Here is a 13,923-nt window from a genome sequence, read left to right on the forward strand (position 1 = left end):
AATTGCAATAATTTCAAATTGTGGAAAAAAAGAATTAGTTTAAAATAATATTCTCCATATGCAGAATATATCAAATGATTATTCCCTACTTTTGAATTTCATTCAATATACAATTTAGGTTATTGAGGATTCGCGTATCTGGTCATTTCTAAATTGTAAATTCGGCATAATGAGCATTCGAACTTATGTTTTTGGTACAGAGAGTAGCACCCCAACTGTGCATCTATTTTAAAATTACAACCCAACCGTGGTTCATGCCTGACATAGTGACGTTCCACACACCACACGTGTTGTGAAGTTTGCAAATGAAAACATTAAAAAAAGTATTTACAAAACAATTTAACGAATTTTAATGTGAAATCAAATTAGACATTACAAGATTTATTTAAACAAATCAAGGTAAAATATTCTGATATTTCTTTACAATCAATTTTTATCAATTGTTCTTTTTTTATTTCAAAAATACTAATTATTGAGTTAGCAAATGTTAATATTATAACCTAAAATATTATAGAAAATCTTTACAAGAATTTTAATTAATTAATTAATATTAAAGTTAATTTTCTAAATGTCGTAAATTTCCACTATTTTGAATTCAACATTTTTAGTATATAAAAATTTTCTGAAACATTCTCATATGCTAAGTAAATTTTTTTTCCTATTTTCTACAATATTTTACCGACTTATAACCTATTTTCTTAAAAAAAAATGGAAAATTTGTTAAAATTGTTTTTGGCGAAAAAAAATATTGAAAATTTATTTTAAATTTGTGACGCGCGATCTGAAGAAAGGGACCTTAGAAGCAAATTACTTTAAGATTATATTATTAGTGTTAAATTTTTCTTGATTGAAAGTTTCTTTTTACTTTTTTCAAACTAAAATCAGTGTTTATTAAATATTTTAGTTGTAATGAAGACTTAAACATCAATAATTTTTATTGACAGTTGATCATTTTTTTGTATTTTTATTTCAAAAATTGCAAACATAACCTATAATTTTTTGCTTCTAAGTTCCCTTTCTTCAAATCGCGTCACATTTATTGAAAAAAAGAAACAATTGCTTGTTAATTGAAAAAAATTATAATTTGTTTACAGAATATTTTTAAAATGGTACGCAATAAAGGTAATAATTCACGATCGCGAAAGCGAAAATCGGAACAGCGCAGAAAACCACCGCAAAAAAAGCAAAAATATGATATAACTAATAAACCAGACTACATGAAGGAGCGAGAAGCCCGAGCCAAGGAAAATACATTTCCAAAAAGGTACGAGCCACCTCTTATTCAAAAGGCAGAAAATTGGACCAATGTTCAAAATAAACATTCCGAAAGCGAAGAAGAGGATCCCCTAAAGGTTTTACTGGGAACTTTTAATAATAAAAAGCTAACGAAGGTAGCGATTGTTTCGGATTCAGAAAGCGATGAAGATGTGGATGAAGGTTCAGAAAAGGAGAGAAATTTAGAGGAGGAAAATGATTTAGAAGACGAAGAGGAAGAAATAGAAGAAGATGAAGATGAAAATGATTTAGGAGACGAAGAGGAAGTAGAAGTAGAAGAGGAAGTAGACGAAGAAGTAGAAGAAGAGGAAGATGAAGAGGAGGAGGAAGAAAAGGATCAAGAAGGCGAATCGGATGATCAAGAAATAGTTGTGAACCAAGAGGAAGACGAAGATTACGATCCAAAAACCGAAAATTCAGATCCATTTTCCCTTCATCTTCAAAACGACATCAGCGACGAACTCTACAATTCCATATCAACCACTTCAAATTACAAAACACACGATTTAAATTGGTCAAAACTCGGGAAAATTCTCTGTCAAATTCCCACCACCGAAACATCAAAAACCGAACCATCGGATCAAAAGCAAAAAACCCTCGTTTCCTTAGACGAAAAAAATGAATTCGCAAAACCCGGAAGACCACCAAATCCAATTTCGACAATTGACTGGAAGAGTCTCTTCGTCAAATCCCAAATCCACGTGAACGTCAGTAAAGTAAATTACGACAACATCAAGAATAATCTTGAAACAACAAAAACCCCTCTAACACCCCTACAAACCGAACTCTTCTCCCTAATCAACAATTATCAAGATCTCCTCTACACCGAGAGATCGTTCACAAACGCAGAGGAAATTCGCCTCGTCTACTGCCTCCACACAATGAATCACATTCTCAAAACAAGAATGCGAATTCTCCGACACAATTTAAAATTATCAAAAAATCGCACCAACGAAGTTCCCGATGAATTTCTCGATCAAGGACTCGTGCGACCGAAAATATTAATTCTCGTACCGTTTCGTGATTCCTGTTTGAAAATTGTAAAAATGTTAATTGGTTTATTAATTGATGAGGGTAAAGGTGGATCGGTAATGAATAAGAAACGATTTTTTGAAGAATTCGCTGGTGGGGAAATATTGATGCCTAAAAAGAATCCAAAACCAGAGGATTATGAATTAACATTTTCCGGTAATAGTGACGATAGTTTTCGAATAGGAATACAGGTGACGAAGAAAGTTTTAAAACTCTATTCGAATTTTTATTCATCTGATATTATTGTTGCATCACCATTGGGTTTGAGAACGTTGATTGGCGCCGAGGGCGAGGCTGATAGGGATTATGATTTTTTGGCATCAATTGAATTATTAATTTTAGATCAGACGGAAATTTTTTTAATGCAAAATTGGGATCATTTTATTCATCTCATGGATCATATGCATCTACAACCGAAAACATCGAGGGGGACTGATTTCTCGAGAATTAGAAGTTGGGCTGTTAACGGATGGACCAAGTACTACAGGTATTAAACACTAGATTTTAATATTTAAATAAGTTTTTATCAAAAAAAGTCCTCTAAAATATCTTGAATATATTTATTTGAAAATATTTATTTCGTTAATCTGACTCATTTCTTCTTTTTTTGATATCTTATTCTTTATCTCTTTTTTAAACTTATTGTAATTTTTTTCCAGACAAACACTAATTTTTTCATCCTACGACGTCCCGGAAATACAAGGAATCTTCAGCAAGCGTTGCCATAATTTTGCTGGAAGAAATAAAATTTCAAATTCCATTTTTCCAGGTTCTGCATCACAAGTGGTTATACAAGTACCTCAGGTTTATCATCGATTCGAAGCGACCAGTTATTCACAAGCAATTGACGCTAGATTTAAATTTTTCGTGACAAAAATTCTCCCTCAATATACAGATTCAATGATGGGTCATACACTGATATTTGTACCCTCTTATTTTGATTTTGTCTCACTTCGAAATTATATGAAAGATGAACAAATAAGTTTTGTACAGATTTGTGAATATTCCAAGGACTCAAAAATTGCCAAGGCAAGAGATATCTTTTTTCATAGTGAATCACAATTTCTTTTGTATTCAGAGAGATTTCATTTTTTCCGACGAATTAGAGTTAAGGGAATTCGTCATATTTTATTTTATGGACCACCAGTTTCGCCACATTTTTACAGTGAAATGATTAATTTAATGCAAGAAAGTAATCAAAATCCAAAAGGCGGTTCCGAAAGTAACATGTCCGTGACTGTTGTTTATTGTAAATATGATATTTTGCAATTGTCGTCTATTATTGGCACTGAGAGAGCTTCAAAAATGCTCACTTCAGAGAAAAATGTTCATATGATTATTACTGACAAGTAAGTTGAAATTTAGATGATAACTTATCTAATTGAAATGTAGAATTTTTTGTATTATATTTATAACTTTAAATAAACAAATTAGTTAAAAAATATATTTTAAATTTTAATAGTTTCCTGAAAATTTCTAACTCTTTCGTATCATCCTCATAAAATACAAAATTAATTCTACTTAAAATTTTCCTGATTTTTTTTAGAGTAAAATCAAATAAATAAAATAAACTGAAAATAAGAGTTTTTAAAATTATTTATTCTCATTCTTACTAACACTTATCAATTTTTTATATAAGGATAAATAATACACATATAATTACAAAATAATACTGTCTCTTTTATTTGAATGCAATTTTTAAATATTGACAATAACAAATTACAATGAAATTCTGAATTTACAATTTTTAATAATAACAAAATATTTTAAAATTAAAGTAAAATGCAGTAATACCGTTTCAAATGAGATTGAGTTATTAAATTTTATTTTAAAGAGTGTTTATGGCACATTATTTATTTAAAAAAGGTATTAGCGCACCTTACTTTACATGTTTTACTTAAAACTATAGAGCATTAAATACGAAGACAATAAATTGGAAGATAACATTTATTTTCTTGTTAATAAAAATAATGATAAACTTCATTAAAAATCTGTGATTAACGACGTTTAGACTGTTCAGACGTAAGAGCTGTATATTTTTGAAAATATTAGAGTTATTTATTAAATTATTAATTATGAATTCTTGGAGTAATATTTAATATTTATTAGTCATTATGTAGACTATGAATTAAAAGTCCAGTTTTGTTAACAAAAATGAACTACTATGAAATATGTAGACAAGGAGCATTAACTCTTTGCTTGGAAAATTAATGAGTAATTCAAATAAGTAACAATGAGTTAGGAATAATGTTATAAATTTTTTAATAGGAAATAATTAAAAAAGGATTTTCGAAAACCTGAAAAGACAAATTATCATTACAAATGTTTAGTAATGATTTAGGAAAAATTATATAAATCGATTATTAATAGATTCTTATAAAAAGTTTCTTTGAAAACCTGAAAAGACAAATTAGCAATACAAATTGCAATTAATTAGGAATAATCATATGAATTAATTAATAGGTAATTATAAAGGTTATTTTTGAAAACCTGAAAAGACAAATTAGCGATGATTAATGAGGAATAATAATTAAAATTATGAAAATATGTTCTTTGAAAACCTGAAAAGACAAATTAGCAACACAAATAAGCGATGATTAATGAGGAATAATAATTAAAATTATGAAAATATGTTCTTTGAAAACCTGAAAAGACAAATTAGCAACACAAATAAGCGATGATTAATGAGGAATAATAATTAAAATTATGAAAATATATTCTTTGAAAACCTGAAAAGACAAATTAGCAACACAAATAAGCGATGATTAATGAGGAATAATAATTAAAATATGTTCTTTGAAAACCTGAAAAGACAAATTATCATTACAAATAAGCAATAATTAATGAGGAATAATAATTAAAATGATGAAAAATTGTTTTTTTAGGAAAATTTCCTGTCTTCGATTGTGAAATGATTATCAAAAATATTTCCTTGATAACCTGAAAAGATGAATTATCATCATTACAAATATGTAAGAATGATTTAGGAAAAATTGGATACATTAATTAATTAATTAATGAGAAATGATTTTAAAAAGTTTTGTTAGAAAACCTGAAAAGACAAATTAGCATAAGAAATAAGAAACAATTATATAAATTAATTAATAGATGAGAAATGATTATTAATCAAAAAATGTAGTTGTTCGCATGAATGCAGTCAGGATTTATTTTATTCAGCCATCGGCCGTCTCCTTTACTTCTGTACAATTCTTTCTGGCCGATTATTAATTTTTGTTAATTTCCTCTTAAATAAATGTGGGAGAAAAAGAAACAGTTAAAAATTTGAGTGATTTAAATTATTTTATAAAATATTAGTAAAAATGATTTTTGAAAACCTGAAAAAGACAAATTAGCAGTGCATTAATAAATAATAGTGATTTTAAGTAAGGTTGCAAAAAGTAAATACAACTGATTCTAGCAATTTTACTTTTCTAATTACTTAATTATTTTTTAATTTATTAATTTTATAAATAAACATTTATTCTCAATTATATTTCAGTTAAATTCCAACTCTAATATTTCAGATTTCGAACTATTAAAATTTAGGTTGAGTGAAAATTAAATAATTAAAAATTACAGTAATATAAACTTTTGTAAGTCATGAATTAGTTCAAACTAATATTTTTTAATACAATAAAGAAAAAAAATAATCAGAAAACCTGAAAAGACAAATGGGCTTTGTAAATAAAGAATTAGAAATGATAGAAAGATATAAGTAAAGTGACAAAGTTAATAAATCTTATTTTAACAATCTTTTGTAAAATACTATTTAAAAGACAAACTTATACTACTTTTTTCTAAAAATTTGAAATGATTACAAAATAAATTACAAGTGAAAATAAAGAAAAAAAAAATTCAGAAAACCTGAAAAGACAAATAGACTTTGCAAATGATAGAATTTTACTTTTTTAAATATATTGGTTAGAAAAGGGTCTTTTGCAGTTCTGAAAAGACAAATTAATGCTTCATTAAATTAATAAAGATTTAATAAATATTAATTTTAATAATTATCTGGATATCAAAAATCCGTTGCATAGTTATATTACTATAACTAATGAATAATGAATTGAGTGAGCAATAAAAATGAAAATTAGTTTAAAATTTATTTTGAAAACCTGAAAAAGACAAATTATCACTGCAAATATAACAGAAATTAAGTTCACTTCCTTTGCTGTTCAAAATGATTTAAATATTATTTTTCAAAAAGCGCAGGAAACGAATATTTTAAAGAGTTGAACACTCTTTAAAGGAAATAGAAAAAAATACTTTCTAATCACCAAAACTAAGGCCTATAAATTGAAAAAGTATTTTTTAAAATATCTGAAAAGGCAAAGTAGATGTGCAAAAAATAGTTACAATGGAGTTATCAATATAAGAAAACAAATGATAATTATATTGAAAGAGTGAAAGATAATTAACATTTAGTTATAAATTAGATTGCAAAAAAAGGAGTTTAAATATAATCGACCACGTATTTTATTCTCATCTTTGTTTCCATCGGAAAACTGTTGAGTAAAATAATGCAAAAGCATTAAATCATTAGCCAATTTTAATGAATATAATGAGACCTCCAGAGACCCAAAATTCAAAAAAATTAAACCATTATAGAAAATCAACTGGTACAAGAAAGTTGATTGTTATTATGAATTACTACCAAGAATCAAATTTTTAAAAGTATTTAACATCAACATTTTTATTCCTAACATAGAAATTCACCTAGTTTTTAAAAAAATAAATGTGTGACTAATATTTCAAAAAACATACAGCTCTTATCTTATAAAAAATTTTAAAATTTGTAATAAATTACATTTTTGCAAATATATATAAACTATACAAGTTAAAATCATTGCTTTTAATGCAACTACCAGAGTTGAAGAAATGATGTTTGATTATTTTTTGATTGATCGAAATAATGCCAACTCATTTGGAATCTATTTGTAAAGATATATTTTTAAAAAATTTAATTAAACATACGTTAGAAACAAAAGATTCAAATGAATCCAAATTTTTGTTCCAAATCCATTTCAAATAAGCAGCTTTATTTTGACCAATCAGGTTAATTTATTATACATTTCTGTATTGGTAACATCGTATACTATCATCGTCATTAATTATGACTAGAAAATCTCACTTCCTCTATTTTGCGATTATTTCCATACTCATTTCTATGAATTAATGAGTTAACTATTCTGTAATTAGATTTCTAGGGCACAATTCTCTTTTTTTTAACAATTTTTAAAGCGTACGGAAAATATATCACATTTTGCAATTAGTTTATTTAAATATTAAAAAAAATTACTTTCGTATTCTATTTTCAACGATTTTCTTCGTTTCTTTTTCCTTTAACTATTAACTACAAACTACATTCTAAAGACAATTTTTTTGAACAGTGCAAAGTAAAAATTGTCAAAAATATAAAAATGTATAAAAATTTGTTGTGACGGTTTATAAAATATAATAAAAAAAATACCTATAGTATTTTTGGCATTGGCAATGATTGAATAAAAATTTATTAAATAAGTAATAGATACTTGTGTGTCAACTTTTCTTGACGTTGACTGGTTTGATGAATATTGCCAATTGAAGATAAATATGTTCTAGACATTTTTTCTCAGGCTTCATATTTCGAAAGAGAGGAACCAAACGAACTGGATTTGTCCCTTGATTTTCAGTTTCAACAAGAAATGTTAAATAATACAGGACTCTTCTCTGTAAAAGTAAAAAAAAAGGAAATTAATTTTATTTTTTTTTAAATATTCTAAATTTTTCTTTTTTGGATTTAAGTTTTTTCTATTTTCTTTACTGAATTAAAAATTTTAAAATACTGTTTCAAACTTTCAAATGTAAAATTTTAAATTAGGACTGATTTTTTCCTAATTTATCAAATGTTCCATTTTTTTTAAATTAAATGAATGGTAATTTTTGCAAATTTAAATTATTAGATGGAGAATTTTCAAAACTGAAATAATTTTTTCTATATCAATGTTGTAATATTTTCTTTTGACTAAAATAATATGAAATTTGAAGAGAAGAATATTTTATAACTTCTTACCTCTACTATCACTTCATTAATGAATACGTCTTGAATTATGTTCCATGGTAGAAATTCAGTCGCGTAGAGGCCAAAACAACGGCGTCTACTGACAATTTGAACTCCTACAGATTCGATTACTAGAAGGGAATCTAAAAAAAATGAAAGATTTGTCTTAAATTGAGAAAGTTTTAATTAGTTTTTAATTTTAAATCACAAATTATTTAATTACAAATTTTATTAATTTGAGAAGAAATTTTAAACTCATTTATTGATTTCTAACTTATCTAATACCTATTAATTTTAAAGTTATTAGTTTTAAAAAAAAATTAAATTTTAAAATTATTGTTTGCTAGGCGTCGCGAAGAGAAGGATTCAAAAAACAAAATTTTATAGGTTATGTTCGTTATTCTTTCACAGGGTGGCCACTTTTTTTGTAAAAAAAAATTCACGGTCATTTCCCGGTCCATTCCCGGTCATAAATTATTTTTCCCGGTCATAAATAATAACTCTGAAAATAAATTATTCCATGAAAGATTGAAAGAATTTCCTGATTTTTAGACAAAACTTTGACTTTTTCCCAAACCCTAAAAATATTTTAGTTTACTCTAAAAATAATTTTGAACTTAAATAGATTTTTTGAAATAAATATTTAATTATTATCCATTATTTTTCCATATAGTAGGTATTCAAATTTCAAAAAAAAATTCAAATTTCAAATCCTTTAAATTTGAATAATTTTTAAGAATTGCTACTGCAACTTATTAAAAATTATTTTCAAAATTTCAATTCAATTATATTCTAGAAATAACTAAAATATTTCTAAAATCCACTTGTTTACAAGACAATTTCATGAAATATTGAATAAAAATATTTTTAAAGACTAAATTATTCAGAATTTTTAATTAAAATCTTTTAAAATTCAACTTTTCTAAAACTTCAATTTGAAATTTTTTAAAATTCAGTCTATAATAATATTAGTAATATTAATTTAACATTCTAAAAAATCGAAAAATTTGCTTATGAATAATTGTAAAAAAAAACTAATTGATATTAATGAAAAATACGGTTTTTTAAAATTTATTTTCTAAGAAAAGAAATTTTATTTATTATTTATTATTCAAAAATTCATTTTTATAAATTTCGTATCACTTTTGTTCTAATTAGTTCAAATTTTTAATAATTCTTATTTGTTTTGTTATAATATTAATTGCAAAAAATTTTTAAATTGATTTATTTTTCATTATTTTATAGGATGTGAAATTTTTTCTCTTTGAAATTTTTTTGACAAATTTAATTAAAATTATATTTTGTTTAATTATTGTTAGAAATAGAAAGAATTTAAAATTAAATTTAATATTTTATTTTTCTAAGTCTGTTACGTTGGACAACAAAATTCATAATTTTCTTATAAATTCTAGAAATTGAATATTTTTATAGTACTTTTTATAAAATTCTTTGACAAAATATAAATAGATTTTATAGAAGATCATTCAATCTTTTTTAATGAAATATAGTTAATACCTAAGTCTTAAAATAAATATTTCTATTTTTTCTCACAAAGTAATGTGTGTTTTAAAAAAAAAAATTCCAAAATCCCGGTCAAGATCAAAATTCACTGTCATTTCCCGGTTTTTCCCTGTCCAAAAAAATTCACTGTCATTTCCCAGTTTTCCCGGTTTCCCGGTCCAGCGGCCACCCTGTTTCATCTTAAATAAGATTCTTTTTTCATTTTTTACAATAAAAAATCATTTTTATTGAATATTTTTAATGTAATAAAGGTTTAAACAATTAATTTTAATTGAGAATTAACCAACTTTGTTAATTTTCATTTAAAACATAAAAAACAACCTGTAAGATTTTGTGATGCGTCACATTTATTAAATTAAACCTGAATTAATTCGAATAGAAATTTTAAACTTACTTACTTATTTTTAACGTATTAATTATAAAATAAATAACTTAAAAACCTATCAAGACGTCAAAAATTTAAAACTACAAAAAGAAAAAAGTCTGCGTCTATGAAAACTGTTGGCGTTACGTCGTAAAGACGATTCAACAAAAACAGATATAAATTTTTGCAATTTGTTAAGAACTTAAAATCATCAATAATTGACAGAATTTGAAAAAATGAACCTGTAAAATAAATTCTCAAAACCAAGAAAAATTCCATGAAATTCAGTCTTATTGGAGGTTATGTTAACAGCCGTTAAATTTTAAAAATTAAAGAAAAATATACCCCCAAACCTCTTTAAAAATTAAAAAGAAAATTAACAAAATCAAAAAATCTCTTCACATTCAAGGAAATATTTCAATTTTTCTCATTTTAAGAGCGAAAAAAAAGAAGACTTAAAAGTTCCAAACAACCAAGTTATACTTTTCAATAAAAAGGTTCAAATTTTTTATATGAAATTAAAAAAAAACTCACCTGCTACAACAGTGGTTGCTAAATTTTTATAATGCCACAGCAAAAGTACTCCAAAGATGAAAATAAAGAGTAAACGATTAACAAAGAAACATGTGACGAGAAATACGCAACATTTTAAAATTTCTATCCAAACGTGTATTTTTTCATTTCCATGAATAATAAACGTTCGTACTTTATTTTCCTTCTCATTTTTTATCTTTAAATTAATAACTTTTCCATTAACATTTCGAAATATTTGCACTGTTTCACTGGAAAATGAAGAAGGCGGCGACATTTATGAGATGCCGGAGAAAAAAAAATGGCGAATTTCTAACACTTTTTTGAGAGCGTGTACGGAGAGAGCACAAAAATAAACGTGTCATAACTTGACGAATGTTTGGAATGGAAAAAGGATGAATTACTAGATTTACCCGCGCTCCTCTAAAGTCCTGCGGCGGCCATTTTGGAAACGATCGACGCGACCTCTTTCTTTTCTATTCTAGAAATATTATCCTAATTTTTTCATTTTCTGTTGAAAATATAAGAAAATTTTTTTCTTAAAAAAGAATTAGAAAATTGATTTTCGTATTTAATATTTAGAGAGATATTTTTTTTTTGCAATTACTTGAAAACTGATTGAATTATTTTTTCTATTTGAATTTCCCGCCAAATTTAATTAAAATCAAAAGTAGCTCTTTCTTTTTGCTTCTCCTTTTTCGTCTTTTTCAATAAATTATAAATGATTACAATTTATTAATTGTAATTTCAATTTAGAACGATTTTCCCTCATTTATAATAAATTTTTAATTTTAACAATATAAAATTTTTAATTTTTAGTAATTTTTTATTACTCTTTTGAAATAAATGGATTAAATAAACAATTGTTATTAAATTCTCCCTCTGCTAAAAAAAGATTAATTTTTTTTATTTGAATCCTTTTTTTCTGAAATTTCACTAAAAACAACATTTTTACAACGCCATCTATCACTTGTCTCTTTCTATCTGTCAACTTTTGTCTGTTTGTCATTGTCACTTTGTCCGTCTGTCATTTCATCATTGTTATTCCTTTTCCTTTTGACAAGTGTAAACTTTGAAGGAAGTTACTTTCCGTCAACAATTTTTGATAAATTTACAGGTAAGTTTATTTTTCATTTCAAGAGATTCGTACACTTTTTAGAATTAAATCATTAATTGTATTAAAAATAGTCTATTTCCTGTTATTAAATTAATAATAGCCACACCCACAATTATTCTATTTAGTGAAATGGATTTTTCATTTTTAATTTTACTGAAAAATTGTCGAAACTATAAAATTTATTTTATTTATTTTATTTTTCTTCCGAGTTTATAAAAATTTGTTGAAAGTATATAAAATAATTATCTCGATGAGTCGAACATAACCTCAAAAGAAATTCATTCTTGCGGTTTTTAAATTTCTTAAAATAAATAAAATTTACTTATATTTTCTTTCAAAAACTTAAAAAATTTATTAGCACAAACAGTTACATGTTATAATCAAATTATTTACTTGTTAAACAAATAACTCTATCAAAAATCATAGATAACTTGAAAATTGGAGACAAAATTTTGTCAAGTGGTAATTTGTTATTAAAATTTTTGAATTTAATAAATAAGAAGAATTAATTAGTAATTTAGTTAAGGATTGAATTTTTTTAAAGTTTGAATCTGAAATTATTCAAAAATTCATGTTTGAAAATAACAAAATAATTTTGTAATTTGCATAATAAATAATAAATTAATTATCACGTTCCGCGCGTAACATATTTGTTAGTAAATAAATAAATCATAAGTAAATAAAATTAAAAAATAAGTGACTAAGTAAATAAAAATAATAAAGAAATAACAAAAATAAATTTTAATTTAAAAAACCGGAAAAATAACGTAAAATTTAGAAATTTTTTTCAAAAGCAGAAATAACTTTGAAATGACTTAATAGAATTAATTTTCATTACAGAAAAACCATGGATATGGTAATTTCAACTTTACAGCAGCAAAGACAAGTGACGGAGCAACTTCGTCGTGAAGCTGCAATTAAAAGAGTAACAGTGAGCAAAGCTTGTGAGGATATTATGAAATATATCACCGAACACGAGCAGGAAGATTGTTTACTCGTAGGATTTTCTTCGCAAAAATCAAATCCATTTCGTGAGAAAAGTTCCTGCATTCTTCTCTAGTCAATGTTTAATGTGTTCGTTTGGAAATTAACCAAAAAGAAAAAAACGAAATTCAAAAATGAAGACAAAAAAAAAGAAAATTCTCATCTTTTTTTTCATCGTCTATAAACTGAATCTCGACAAAAAAAAAAATTATTTATTTTCCATAAATAATTTTACGATTTTCTGTCAAAGTTTTTTTTCTGCTCTTTTACTTTTATTACTACTTTAATGTAATATTTACAATCTTTTTGAAAATAATTTCATTTTTTTTTTAAATATTTACACCAGCGTTTTTATAAAATTTCATTTTCTAAATGTAAAGAGAAGAATTTTTGTAAATGAAAATTTTTTAATGTAGGTATTTTTTTAAAAAGTAAGCGAAAGATTTTTGTATTTTTAAATTAAAAAATTGAAACTAAAACCGAAAATAAATCAAATTGTGCCTTAAAAGAACAATCGAATTAGGAAAATGTACAATTATTTACGAATCTAAGAGAAATATCGTGAAAATAGATTTTGTAAAAAATATAACGAAATATTTAAAAAAATATAGATTTGTCAAAAAATATTTTTGTTTTCTTAATATTTTCTTTTTCATAAATCTTCGATGTTCCTTAATAATAATAATCCACTAGAAACAATCCGCGCGCTTAACTTCTTACTGACTTTCTTAAAAAAAAAAATTATCAATAAATTTTAAAAATAATACACGGAAAAAAAAATCAGCCTAATAATGCATGGAGTCTATTGGTTCGATTTTTACATGAGCCCATTTTGCAAATATCACACAGGAGTTTACTAAAAATGCATGGCTTTTGTGACTTTTGCCACAGCACCATGCGAAAATAGGATGGATTCCAAGCTAATCACGCATGGTAGTGTGCGTGCAATATACACAACAGACGCTCATGTGTTTTTAGCCTAGTATTTTTTTCCGTGTAGAATATAAAAATTTTCTAATTTAAATTTTTGTTGAAAACACTAAAAAAAATTCAATTTTG

At 25.0% G+C, this 13,923-nt stretch overlaps 3 protein-coding genes across 3 annotated transcripts; 2 read left to right on the top strand and 1 right to left on the bottom strand.

Moving 5' to 3' along the window:
* The first annotated feature begins 247 nt into the window (after positions 1-247).
* LOC122502657 (U3 small nucleolar RNA-associated protein 25 homolog) lies at positions 248-3,751 on the top strand. The gene is made up of 3 exons (XM_043612813.1): positions 248-399; positions 1,095-2,794; positions 2,967-3,751. The coding sequence occupies exons 2-3, from the start codon at positions 1,107-1,109 to the stop codon at positions 3,658-3,660; spliced, it is 2,382 nt and encodes a 793-aa protein (XP_043468748.1). The 5' UTR covers positions 248-399; positions 1,095-1,106; the 3' UTR covers positions 3,661-3,751.
* A 3,030-nt stretch (positions 3,752-6,781) lies between these two features.
* On the bottom strand, positions 6,782-11,166 carry LOC122502667 (phosphatidylinositol N-acetylglucosaminyltransferase subunit H-like). The gene is made up of 3 exons (XM_043612828.1): positions 10,767-11,166; positions 8,360-8,490; positions 6,782-8,016 (listed from the first exon to the last, which is right to left on the bottom strand). The coding sequence occupies exons 1-3, from the start codon at positions 11,038-11,040 to the stop codon at positions 7,846-7,848; spliced, it is 576 nt and encodes a 191-aa protein (XP_043468763.1). The 5' UTR covers positions 11,041-11,166; the 3' UTR covers positions 6,782-7,845.
* Positions 11,167-11,724: 558 nt separating this feature from the next.
* LOC122502581 (guanine nucleotide-binding protein subunit gamma-1) lies at positions 11,725-12,978 on the top strand. The gene is made up of 2 exons (XM_043612720.1): positions 11,725-11,880; positions 12,721-12,978. The coding sequence occupies exon 2, from the start codon at positions 12,728-12,730 to the stop codon at positions 12,938-12,940; it is 213 nt and encodes a 70-aa protein (XP_043468655.1). The 5' UTR covers positions 11,725-11,880; positions 12,721-12,727; the 3' UTR covers positions 12,941-12,978.
* Positions 12,979-13,923: the final 945 nt, after the last annotated feature.

Source organism: Leptopilina heterotoma, unplaced genomic scaffold (genome assembly GCF_015476425.1).
Source record: "Leptopilina heterotoma isolate Lh14 unplaced genomic scaffold, ASM1547642v1 Lhet_235, whole genome shotgun sequence".
NCBI lineage: Eukaryota > Metazoa > Arthropoda > Insecta > Hymenoptera > Figitidae > Leptopilina > Leptopilina heterotoma.

Excerpts from the sequence above, each read along its gene's own strand:
- LOC122502657 (XM_043612813.1), top strand. The coding sequence starts at position 1,107 with ATGGTACGCAATAAAGGTAATAATTCACGATCGCGAAAGCGAAAATCG. Across the intron at positions 2,795-2,966 it reads GGATGGACCAAGTACTACAG|ACAAACACTAATTTTTTCAT; the intron begins GTATTAAACACT and ends ATTTTTTTCCAG.
- LOC122502667 (XM_043612828.1), bottom strand. The coding sequence starts at position 11,040 with ATGTCGCCGCCTTCTTCATTTTCCAGTGAAACAGTGCAAATATTTCGA. Across the intron at positions 8,491-10,766 it reads AGCAACCACTGTTGTAGCAG|ATTCCCTTCTAGTAATCGAA; the intron begins GTGAGTTTTTTT and ends CATTTTTTTTAG. Across the intron at positions 8,017-8,359 it reads TTAATGAAGTGATAGTAGAG|AGAAGAGTCCTGTATTATTT; the intron begins GTAAGAAGTTAT and ends TTACTTTTACAG.
- LOC122502581 (XM_043612720.1), top strand. The coding sequence starts at position 12,728 with ATGGATATGGTAATTTCAACTTTACAGCAGCAAAGACAAGTGACGGAG.